The following is a 12,086-nucleotide window of genomic DNA, read 5'->3' as shown; positions in this document are numbered from 1 at the left end:
AGTCGAGTTTAACTGACGTTCAAGTACTATGCAAGATGTGCACTCTGAACATCTTGGACAGATATTGTCTCTTCTTGGTGGCCTTTTTCTGCCTCATTCACCTTCTTCCAGCAGCTTCTTCTGATCTCTGTCACCCCTCTTTGTTGTCTGTCATGCCTCAGGTGAAGGAAGTTGCTTATGACTGGGAGGAATTGTGTTTGTGCAGCCTCCTTCCTTGAAGGTGAATTCCTTCAACGTACGTCACACTACTCCCTGCAGACATCTATCATTTAAACTCAAGAAACCACCAAATGCTTCTACTGGCTGTTGCTGTGATGATAGAAATTAATCAACAATTACCTTGTAAGCAGTTGAAGAATAGCCCTTTAAAGAACACTAGTGGGGGTGTGGCAATGGGGCGTGGGATTGCTATTTCCTGCTGCTGAACAGGAAACATGTTCAGCTGTGTGAGGATAAGAGAGCTGACTAACTGGAACTCTTTGAGCTCCAACATGCTGTCCTGGTGTCAAATGAGGTCTTGATCTGCCTTTCTGTATGATTCCATCAGATGTACGCTCGGCGTTGTCTCATCTGTTCCCAAATGGCATCCAATGCAGTTTGCACCACAAGGTGCATACATGCGGCGGACACTCACATGGAGGCAAAACAATATACCTAGTGCCACAAGATAAGCCAGAAGGAGTTCACTGCTGAAGGATTTGTGGAGTTCCACGCAATAGTTCCATTTGAGATCTGAGGAAATCATGAAGCTAAAAGTGTAAACAGCTGATTGAAAACTTTGGTTGCAACCATTAGCAATGGGAGATTGCATTGCACGCCACACGGAATAGGCGTGATGGCATGATTTACTATTCCCAACTTGTGTTTTGTGAAGAACTGAAATAGGAATTTATTTCAGTGACGTCTCTCACTGCCTTGTGCAAAGACGCAGATCTAAGTATTCAAACTCTGCAAGATCTTCCTCAACAGATTTATTTTAGGAGCCTGAAAATGTATTTTACAATGCTATTATACATCTTGCAATTTTGTACCTTGCAATTTGAAGCACCTTGCAATCTTGTCTTTACGTTACTGCACTGTGTTAAAAACACCAAGTTATTGAAGAAATTTGTTTTTCCACATGAACCAAAACTAATAGAACCTGTGTATATTAAGAAAAGAAGACTTGTTCATTCTGACATTTGCGTGGGTACATTTGAAAACTGTCTTTTTACTTTCAATGTTCAATTTTCAACCATAATGATTCTGGAGCCTCTGCTCTTAATATAAAGCTTCCCTCAATGAGAGCGCAAATCACAATCATTCTTGGGTGACAAGGTCAGTGCAGGTGACTCATGGCACATTCAATCTTTTGGTGATTAATTTTAATGATTGGAAAAGAATGGGTATTGACCTCTGTTCCTGATTCTGTGATTTGCAATCACATCAAGCGAGGCTGTGCAGCAGGATGACATCCTTGTAAAATCTGTCCTTCCTGTTTAGTTTGTGAAATAACAATGTAATTTCTGAATGTACCATCAACACATAGGTTCGTATAACAGAGATTAAAAGAATTGTAGGGAATTATAAATAAAAAGTGAGGAAATATACTGAACATCTGCCTGTCTTTGCCCATATTGCCACAATATAAAATGGCTGCAAATGCACATTGTTACAAAGTTACTCAATATAACAGAAAAGTGCAGCTGACTTCCAAATGCCCTTAACCATTAGTTGATTTTTCTGTCAGATGTGGTAAAATTCCACTGTAGAGCCAAATTGAAGAAATTTGGCCATAGAAATGTTTCGATTGATTTTCAGTATCAGGGTCCACTTTCCTGTCAGCTCTTTCATTGCATTAAGATTTAGCACAGCAACGAGAAAACATCTTGTCATACGTGAATGAAAATAACCATCTCTTATCACACGGAATGGTATCATGGTTATCAGTATTTTCTAGAATAGTAGCATGGATCAATGTGTGATCTATGTCAACATTTCCATCTGCCATCCAGATAACTGACTCTCCACTGCAGCACATTACTTTTGCTAACTTGATGATGGTGCCCCAGCTTACACTGAATTTCGTAATTGGAAAATCTCTGGCTGAATTTTACCAACTTTCTATGTAACATTTCTCAATTTTTCTCTCAAATCTACCCTGCAAATGTTTCTCCTGATCCCCACATACCTCATAGTTTTTGTCAGTATTTCAAGGATAGACTTAGAAAAACCTTTCACCATCTATGATTTGGAGATGCCGGTGTTGGGCTGGGATGTACAAAGTTAAAAATCACACAACACCAGGTTATTGTCCAACAGGTTTAATTGGAAGCACACTAGCTTTCGGAGCGACGCTTCTTCATCAGGTGATAGTGGAGGGCTCAATCCTAACACAGAATTTATAGCAAAAATTTACAGTGTGATGTAACTGAAATTATACATTGAAAAATTGATTGTCTGTTAAGCCTTTCATTGTTAGAATACAGTGATAGTTTCACTTCTTTCATGTGTAAATCACAAAACCTTTTTTCTAAAAGGTTAGCCGAGAATGCAACTTTTTAAAAAAATGGTTTTGTGATTTACACATGAAAGAAGTGAATCTATCACTGTATTCTAACAGATGAAAGGCTTAACAGACAATTAATTTTTCAATGTATAATTTCAGTTACATCACACTGTAAATTTTTGCTATAAATTCTGTGTAAGGATTGAGCCCTCCACTATCACCTGATGAAGGAGCGTCGCTCCGAAAGCTAGTGTGCTTCCAATTAAACCTGTTGGACTATAACCTGATGTTTTGTGATTTTTAACTTTCACCATCTAGGCATTCCTCCTCTGAGGTATAGCACACCAAATGTTGTGCCTTTCACCTGAATTTGCAAGTTCATGTCTTTTCCATACCATCAACATGCTCTATCAGACTCACTGCTTCCAAACAATTCCCCTCCCAGAATTCCAAATCTATTTCAATGAGAGCAGCTTTCAATGGAAATTGAACTTTGGTGCTGTTTAAACCGAGCCCAGTTGACAAATTTGACCATGGGCTCATCATCTTCACAAATTTAATGTCAGAATCAAGCAAATAAAGGAACTATTCCTTCATTCCTTCTGTTCCTTGAAGGTGATGGGACAAAACATCAAAAACTGAGCCCTGAGAACTACGTACCCAGTGTGAAGGTTTCATTGTTTCTCAGTAAAAACTGGTTATTTCCTTGATTGTTCAGTCTGATCATCTAATTAATGACTACATTGTATTTTTGCAGCATACCAACTACAAAGTTGTCCTGACCCACGTCCATTTCGAAATGGTTTTGTTATAGGATATGATTTATCGGTGGGGCGAACCATCTCATTTGAGTGTCTCCCTGGCTACACTTTAATTGGGGAAGGGGCACTCACTTGTTTGCATGGTATAAGCCGTAATTGGAACCATCCGATACCTAGATGTGAAGGTATGTAATGAGCAAATGCTTATCTCGCTTCTTTCATGTGTGTTTGATATCTATGTGTTAATTCATTGATCCACCATTGTGAACTACCACAATGGAAACCCTTACAGCAAATCTAGGTTGAGCACAGTTTTTAGGATTCATGCTGTTAGGCCTGTTATGAATATGCTCAGTTCATCCTGCAGTTAGTTTGCTTGGCTGAGCACTGACAATACACTCTATTAACAATCAAATCACATAAAAGGAAACAAGCGAAAGGGAAATCCTGGTTTCAAGTATAGCTAATGAAAAGTAATAACTGATCTCTAACTGTTTTATATATTTACAAGTTAACCTGCATAAGAGAGATGATCATCAAAGTAGAACTTTTCTGTCATTAACATTTTACATCTCACAAAATTTCAGCAATATCTGTGCATTGCATTTGTGAGCTAACTAAAATAAATTGAACACTAATAACTCATAGTATTTAAGCAATTCAGAAAGAGAAAGAAGTTTCCTGAGCCAGAAAAGATTTGATGCATTTTCGTCATGAGAATTATTAATGACCTTGGTAAGCAGCAGGTAAAAGTATATGACCTCAAATGTCAAAACCCATCAACTTTAAGTGCTGAGGCAAGATGAACAAAATTGTGAAGATACTTTTCTTTAACATTCATAACAAAATAATTGACAAATTCTGAAATAAAATATTCATACAACTGTTCTGCTGCATTGTATCCATAGTACTCAGAAAAATTGGCCCTGTTATGAATTTAATACTATAGCTGGAATTTTTTATTTTAATGATGAGGCTTTTAAAATAAATATTAGCCTAGATACACTGAGGAGTGGCATTCATATTTAGACTGCCACTCCACTCCGATTTATTGCGATAGCATTCAGTTCCATTTTTCCAGCCAGGAATTCTGATCCCAACACCTGCGGAAATGCAAGGCATACATGTAACACAGTTCCCCTGCAGTACATAGTAGTCGATCAAAGTCAATTTTTTTTTAGATTAGATTAGATTACATTACAGTGTGGAAACAGGCCCTTCGGCCCAACAAGTCCACACCGACCTGCCGAAGCGAAACCCACCCATACCCCTACATTTACCCGTTACCTAACACTACGGGCAATTTAGTATGGCCAATTCACCTGGCCCTGCACATCTTTGTGACTGTGGGAGGAAACACACTCATACCCCTATCTGCAGCAATCAGTATGCCGTGTTCATATATGTAAACGTCATGCCTCATAGTCAGACACTTTGACAGCTGCTGTGAAATAGCAACAGTAATAGAAACTAAGTGTGGGGTTGGAGTGGCATATGGGTAGGATGTCAAGTAAGTGATGAAATGCTTACAGTATGTCTAGGATAGCAGGGTTAATGGGGGTGTACATTGATTCGTGATTGTGTTGGGACTGGTGGAGGCAGGAGTAAGTTTTTTTTTCCCCAGGGCTGGTGACGATTGGAATGGTGGTGCTGAGACTGGAGTGTCAGATCTCAGAGGGAGTGGAATCATATTGGGTTGGTGTGGCTGGTCAATGCTGCGGGGTGATTGTCTTGGGTCCAGCTGAGATTGGGAAGTGGTGTGAGGTGGAGTATTTTCTATTTTATTCACTCATGGGATGCCTTTCATGTTGGTTGGGCCGGCATTTATTACCTATCCCTAGTTACCCTCAAGAAGGTGCTGGCAAGTTTCAGAATTTTGACCCAACGACACTGAAGGAACTGGCAATATATTTCCAAGTCAGGATTATGAGTGGCTTGGAGAAGAACTTGCAGGTGTTGGTGTTTCCATGTTTCTGCTGGCTTTGTCTGTCGAGGTGGTAGTGCCATGAGCTTAGAAGGAGATGAGGAGCCATGGTGAATTTCTGAAGTGCACTTTGTGGACAGTGCTGCTACTGAAGGTCAGTGGCAGGGAAACGGAATGTTTGTGAGTGTGGTGTCAATCAAGCAGACTGCTTTGCCCTGTTTCTTGAGTGTTTCAGGCAAGTGGACAGTATTCTGTCACCCTCCCTTACTTCTATCTTGGAGTTGTGGGAAGGAGTGTTGCTGAACAAAGTGACCTTGGAATGCAGGTTCATAGCTCCTTGAAAATGAAGATACAGGTAAACAGGGTAGTGAAGAAACTGATTGGTACGCATGCCTTCATTGGTCAGTCCATTGAGTATAGGAGTTAGGAGGTCATGTTGTGTCTGTACAGATATTGGTAAGGCCACTTTGGAATACTGCATGCAATTCTGGTCTTCCTGCTGTTGAAAAAATGTTGTGAAACTTTAAATGGTTCAGAAAAGATTGACAAGAATGTTGCCAAGTTTAGAGATTTTGAGCTAGAGGGAGAGGCTTAATAGGCTGGGGGTATTTTCCCTGGAGCATCAGAAAATGAGGGGTGAACTTACAGAAGTTTATAAAATCATGAGGGACATGGTTAAGGTGAATAGCCAGGATCTTTTCCAGGGTAGCAAGGTCCAAAACTAGACAGCATAGGTTTAAGGTGAGAGGGGAAAGTATTACAGTGGTGGAAAGGACGATGGATGAGGACTTGCCATCTGAGGTAGTTTGGGCTGAGGTTCGGAATAGGAAAGGTGAGGTCACCCTGTTAGGAGTCTTTTACAGGCCTCCCAATAGTCCTAGAAACGTAGAAGAAAGGATAGGGAAGGTGATTCAGGAGATGAGTGACAGTAATAGGGTGGTTGTTATGGGGGACTTTAACTTTCCTGATATTGATTGGGAAAGCTATAGCTCGAGTTCGTTAGATGGGTCAGTGTTTGTTCAATGTGTGCAGGAGAGTTTCCTGACACAATATGTAGACAGGCCAACAAGAGGTGAGGCCATACTGGATTTGGTTCTGGGTAACGAACCAGGCCAGGTGTTAGAATTAGAGGTAGGTGAGCACTTTGGGGATAGTGACCATAATTCGGTGATTTTTACTCTCGTGATGGAGAGGGATAAGTGTGTACTACAGGGCAAGAGTTATAGCTGGGGTCAGGGAAATTATGATGCGGTGAGGCATGACTTAGGATGTGTGGCTTGGAAAAGTAGACTCCAAGGCAAGAGTGTAAATGATATGTGGAGCTTGTTCAAGGAGCAACTATTGAGTGTCCTTGATAATTATGTACCTGTCAGGCAGGGAGGAAAGGGTCGTGCGAGGGAGCCGTGGTTTAATAAGGAATTGGAATCCCTTGTTAAATGGAAGAGGGCGGCCTATCTCAAGATGAGACGTGAAGGTTCAATTGGGGCGATTGAGAGTTATAGGGTAGCCAGGAAGGACCTGAAGAGAGAGCTAAGAGCAGCAAGGAGGGGACATGAAAGGTCCTTAGTCGGTAGGATTAGGGAAAACCCTAAGGCTTTCTATAGGTATGTTAGGAATAAAAGAATGACTAGGGTAGGAATAGGTCCAGTCAAGGATAGTAGTGGGAAGTTGCGTGTGGAGGCGGAAGAGATTGGGGAGACACTGAATGAATACTTTTCTTCAGTATTTACTCAGGAACAGGGCATTGTCGTCGAAATGAATACTGAGTCACAAATAAGTAGAATGGATGGCTTTGAGGTATGTAGAGAAGAGGTGTTGGAAATCCTGGAAAAGGTGAAAATAGATAAGTCCCCTGGGCCTGATGGCATTTATCCTAGGATTCTCTGGGAAGCAAGGGAGGAGATTGCAGAGCCATTGGCCTTGATTTTTATGTCCTCTTTGTCTACAGGAGTAGTGCCATAAGACTGGAGGATAGCAAATGTGGTTCCCTTGTTCAAAAAGGGGAGTAGGGATAACCCTAGTAACTATAGGCCAGTGAGTCTCACTTCTGTTGTGGGCAAAGTCTTAGAGAGAATTGTAAGGGATAGGATTTATGCACATCTGGATAGGAATAATGTGATCAAGGATAGTCAGCATGGTTTTGTGAAGGGCAGGTCGTGCCTCACAAACCTTATTGAATTCTTTGAAAAGGTGACGAAGGAGGTTGATGAGGGGAAAGCGGTAGATGTGGTATATATGGATTTTAGTAAGGCATTTGATAAGGTTCCCCATGGTAGGCTACTGCAGAAAATACGGAGATATGGCATTGACGGTGAGTTGGAGGTTTGGATTAGGAATTGGCTGGATGGAAGAAGACAGAGGGTAGTAGTTGATGGCAAAGTTTCTTCATGGAGTGCCGTCACTAGCGGTGTTCCGCAAGGATCTGTTTTGGGACCATTGCTGTTTGTCATTTTTATAAATGACCTGGAAGAGGGGTTAGAAGGTTGGGTGAGCAAGTTTGCGGATGATACGAAAGTCAGAGGAGTTGTTGACAGTGAGGAAGGATGTGGCAGGTTACAGCAGGATATAGAGAAGCTGCAGAGCTGGGCAGAAAGGTGGCAAATGGAATTCAATGTAGCTAAATGTGAGGTGATTCACTTTGGGAAGAATAACAAAAAGATGGGGTACTGGGCTAATGGTCGGATACTTGGTAGTGTGGATGAGCAGAGGAATCTTGGTGTCCATGTACACAGATCTCTGAAAGTTGCCACCCAGGTAAATAGTGCGGTGAGGAAGGCATATGGCGTACTGGCTTTTATTGGTAGAGGAATTGAGTTCCGGAGTCCTGAGGTCATGATGCAGTTGTATAAGACTCTGGTGCGGCCGCATCTGGAATATTGTGTGCAGTTTTGGTCGCCATACTATAGGAAGGATGTGGAGGCACTGGAACGGGTGCAGAGGAGGTTTACCAGGATGTTGCCTGGTATGGAAGGAAGATCGTATGAGGAAAGACTGAGACACTTGGGGCTGTTTTCATTAGAGAAAAGAAGGTTTAGGGGTGACTTGATTGAGGTGTACAAGATGATTAGGGGGTTAGATAGGGTTGACAGTGTGAACCTTTTCCCGCGTATGGAGTCGGGTATTACAAGGGGGCATAGCTTTAAATTAAGGGGGGGTAGATATAGGACTGAAGTTAGGGGTAGGTTCTTCACTCAGCGAGTCGTAAGTTCATGGAATGCCCTGCCAGCAGCAGTGGTGGACTCTCCCTCTTTATGGGCATTTAAGCGGGCATTGGATAGGTATATGGAGGATAGTGGGTTAGTATAGGTTAGGTGGGCTTGGATCGGCGCAACATCGAGGGCCAAAGGGCCTGTACTGCGCTGTATTCTTCTATGAAAGAGACCAAAGGGGCAGCTTTTACACGCAGAGGGTGATGTGTCTGTGGAATGAGGAAGTGGTGGAGGCTGGTGCACTTACAGCATTTAAAACTGGTTAACTGATGAAGGAGCAGTGGTCTGAAAGCTAGTACTTCCAAATAAACCTGATGGACTATAACCTGGTGTTGTGTGATTTTTAACATTTAAAAGGCATCTGGATGAGTATATGAATAGGAAGGGTTTTAGAGTGTTATGGACCAAATATTGACAAATGGGACTAGAGTAATGCAGAATCTCTGGTCAGCATGGATGAGTTGCACTAAAAAGTTTGTTTCTCTGCTGTACATCTCTATGACTGTAATAAGATACAACTTTTTTGAAATTTTCTGTTGGATTGATTGGAAAATGTAACTAAAATGTGACTAAAATGTCACTGAGGAGAGGGACATGATGAATGTTGATATTAGGATAGAAGTTTGATTAGTCTGGATCACGTTGACATAAGTAGGGAAAATGTGTTGGATAGGCTAGAGGTTAGTAAGATGGACAAATCCCCAGGACCGGATGGGATCAATCCCAGGTTACTGAGGGAGGCGAGAGAGGAAATAGCTGGGGCCCTGACAGATATCTTTGTGGCATCCTTAAATACAGCTGAGGTGCCAGAGGATGGAGGATCACTCATGTTGTCCCCCTGTACAAGAAGGGTAATAGGGATATTCCAGGTAACTACAGACCAGTGAGGCTGACGTCAGTGGTGGTAAAGTTGCTGGAGAAGTCACTGAGGGATAGGATCGATTAATATTTTGAAAATAATGGGCTTATCAGTGATAGGCAACATGGTTTTGTACAGAGGAGATTGTGCCTTACCAACTTAATAGAGTTCTTTGAGGAAGTGACCAAGTTGATAGGTGAAGAAGGGCTGTTGATCTCATATACATGGATGTTAGTAAGGTGTTTGATAAAGTTCCCCATGGTAAACTAATAGAGAAAGTGGAATCACATGGTGTGCAGGGTGTCCTAGCTAGGTGAATAAGGAACTGGCTGAGCCACAAGAGACAGAGAGTAGTAGCTGAAGGGAGTTTCTCTCGATGGAGAAAGGTGATCAGTCGAGTTCCACAGGGGTTAGTATTGGGGCCACTGTTGTTTCTAATATACATAAATGATCTGGAAGAGGGCACTGTCGGTATGATCAGCAAGTTTGCTGATGACACAAAGATTGGTGGAATTGCAGAAAACATAAAGTTCTGTCAAAGAATACAGGAGAATATAGATAGACTGGAGAGTTGGGCGGAGAAGTGGCAGATGGAGTTCAATCCAGGCAAATGTGAGCTGATGCATTTTGGGAAGTCTAATTCTAGAGTGAATTGTACAGTGAATGGAAGAGACTTGGGAAAAGTTGACGAGCAGAGAGATGTGGGCAGGTCCATTGTATCCTGAAGGTTCCTGCACAGGTGAATAGAGTGGTCAAGAAGGCTTATGGTATGCCTTCATCGGACAGGGTATTGAGTATAAGAGCTGGCAGGTCATGTTAAAATTGTGCATGATGTTAGTTCAGCCACATTTGGAATACTGTGTACAGTTCTGGTTGCCACATTACCAAAAGGATGTGGACACTTTGGAGAGGGTGCAGAGAAGGTTTACAAGGATGTTGCATAGTATGGAAGGTGCTAGCTATGAAGAGAGGTTGAGTAGGTTATAGACAATAGACAATAGACAATAGGTGCAGAATAGGCTATTCCGCCCTTCAAGGTTAGGTTTGTTTCATTAGAAAAGAGGAGATTGAGGGGGGACCTGATTGAGGTCTACAAAATCATGAAGGGTATAGACAGGGTGGATATAGACAAGCTTTTTCCCAGGGTGAAGGGTTCAATAACAAGAGGTCACGCTTTCAAGGTGAAAGGTGAAAAGTTTAAGGGGGATACACGTGGCAAGTACTTCACACAGAGGGTGGTGGACGTCTGGAACGCGTTGCCAGCAGAGGTGGTAGAGGCAGGCACGGTAGATTCATTTAAGATGCGTATGGACAGATGCATGAGTTGGTGGGAAGCAGAGGGATACAGATGCTTAGGAATTGACCGTCAGGTTTAGACAGTACATTTGGATCAGCTCAGGCTTGGAGGGCCGAAAGGCCTCTTCCTGGGCTGTAAATTTTCTTTGTTCTTTTTAAAATATAACAATCTGCCAAAAGGGAAAGCTATGTCTTTGGTATTTTGCATGATTTCAGCAGCTGCAAAATTTCATGAAGAGCCCAAATATCTGAAAATAAAAATAGGATCGTCTCTGGGAAACATTAGACTGATTAGTTAGTGATTTGACTAAGTGGTTGCTGCAATAGTAGATACATTCATGGATGAGGAAAGAAGCCGAGAATTGAGGTAATTTCCTTAATTCTCTGCATTCAATTATTACCATAAAGCTTTTTGACCTTTTATTTTGTCTTAGCTAGAATAAAGCTTATTTTAAAAATGATCAAAAATGGATGGTTTTGCATCTAGAATTAGGTCTATTGTCCAGAGAACTTATAAGCCATTCGTTGATCTAAATTTCAAGATACTGAATGCTCCTGTTGATTATTATCATTTTAATTCACTAACTCTTGAGTTATTCACTGATGGAATTTACCACTGACATTAATTAAACAATGCTCAGATAGTCCATCAGATATAAAATGCTAGGTATCAAAAATGTCAGAATTAGAATCTCTCCCATGTGGAAACAGGCCCTTCAGCCCAACAAGTCCACATCAACTCTCCGAAGAGTATCCCACCCTGACCCATTCCTCTACATTTACCTAACCTACACATCCCTGAACACGATGGGCAATTTAACACAACCACTTCACCAAACCAGCACATTTTTGGATCCTGGGAGGAAACCAGAACACCCGGAGGAAACACACGCAGACACGACGAAAATGTGCAAACTCCACACAGACAGTTGCTTGAGGGTGGAATTGAATCCAGGTCCCTGGTGTTGTGAGGAGGCAGTACTAATAACTGAGCCACCATGCTACTCTGGTTGCAGGCACTCATTTGATAGAAATGTAAAGAGGCTGTTGATGGATTAATTTAAAGCAGGCAAAGGAGTATTTTATAATGAGTTAGGTTTTCCGCTTGAAGTGAAAACTATTCTGACAAGTTCAAGGAGACAAAGTTCGATGGGCAGTATTTTTTGTCAGTCTTTAATGATGCAACGGACTTGCAAGAAAGACAGAAACCATTTGTCCCAATCAAACCAAGACTCATAGTGTAAGGTAAATAATTCTAAGCACATTTACCTGTCTATTCCTATATCTCTTTCTCAACATCATCTTAATCCTTTCCAAACTAATCTTCAACTGTGGTATAGTTTCTGCCTTAATCGCTAATACTGGAAGTGATTTCCACAGCCTCATTAAATTCCTATGGAATTACATTTATCTTGTTCTACATTGCAAATTGATTATCTTTAATCTTGTATCTAAAGCCCCTTACTCTAGGTTCCTAAACCTCTGGAAACGGTCTAGTCCCATCTCTGCTGTTTCATCATTTTTGTAATTTAACAATTCCACTATGGGC

General features: G+C 41.5%; 1 protein-coding gene across 3 annotated transcripts in view; it reads left to right on the top strand.

Moving 5' to 3' along the window:
- The window catches only part of csmd3b (CUB and Sushi multiple domains 3b), a 1,935,846-nt gene that overhangs the window by 1,770,335 nt on the left and 153,425 nt on the right, over nt 1-12,086 (top strand). For all 3 annotated transcript variants that reach the window (XM_087986040.1, XM_087986041.1, XM_087986039.1), the window contains one exon: nt 3,246-3,434. In XM_087986040.1, coding sequence (XP_087842166.1) covers nt 3,246-3,434 — 189 coding nt within the window. The remainder of the gene's footprint in view (nt 1-3,245; nt 3,435-12,086) is intronic.

The sequence above is a fragment of the Chiloscyllium plagiosum genome, unplaced genomic scaffold (genome assembly GCF_037043375.1).
Source record: "Chiloscyllium plagiosum isolate Xiang-an unplaced genomic scaffold, Cpla_swu_hap1 HiC_scaffold_4, whole genome shotgun sequence".
Taxonomy (NCBI): domain Eukaryota; kingdom Metazoa; phylum Chordata; class Chondrichthyes; order Orectolobiformes; family Hemiscylliidae; genus Chiloscyllium; species Chiloscyllium plagiosum.
Note: the sequence above shows the minus strand (reverse complement) of the source record. Positions and strands in the feature narration are given on the sequence as shown.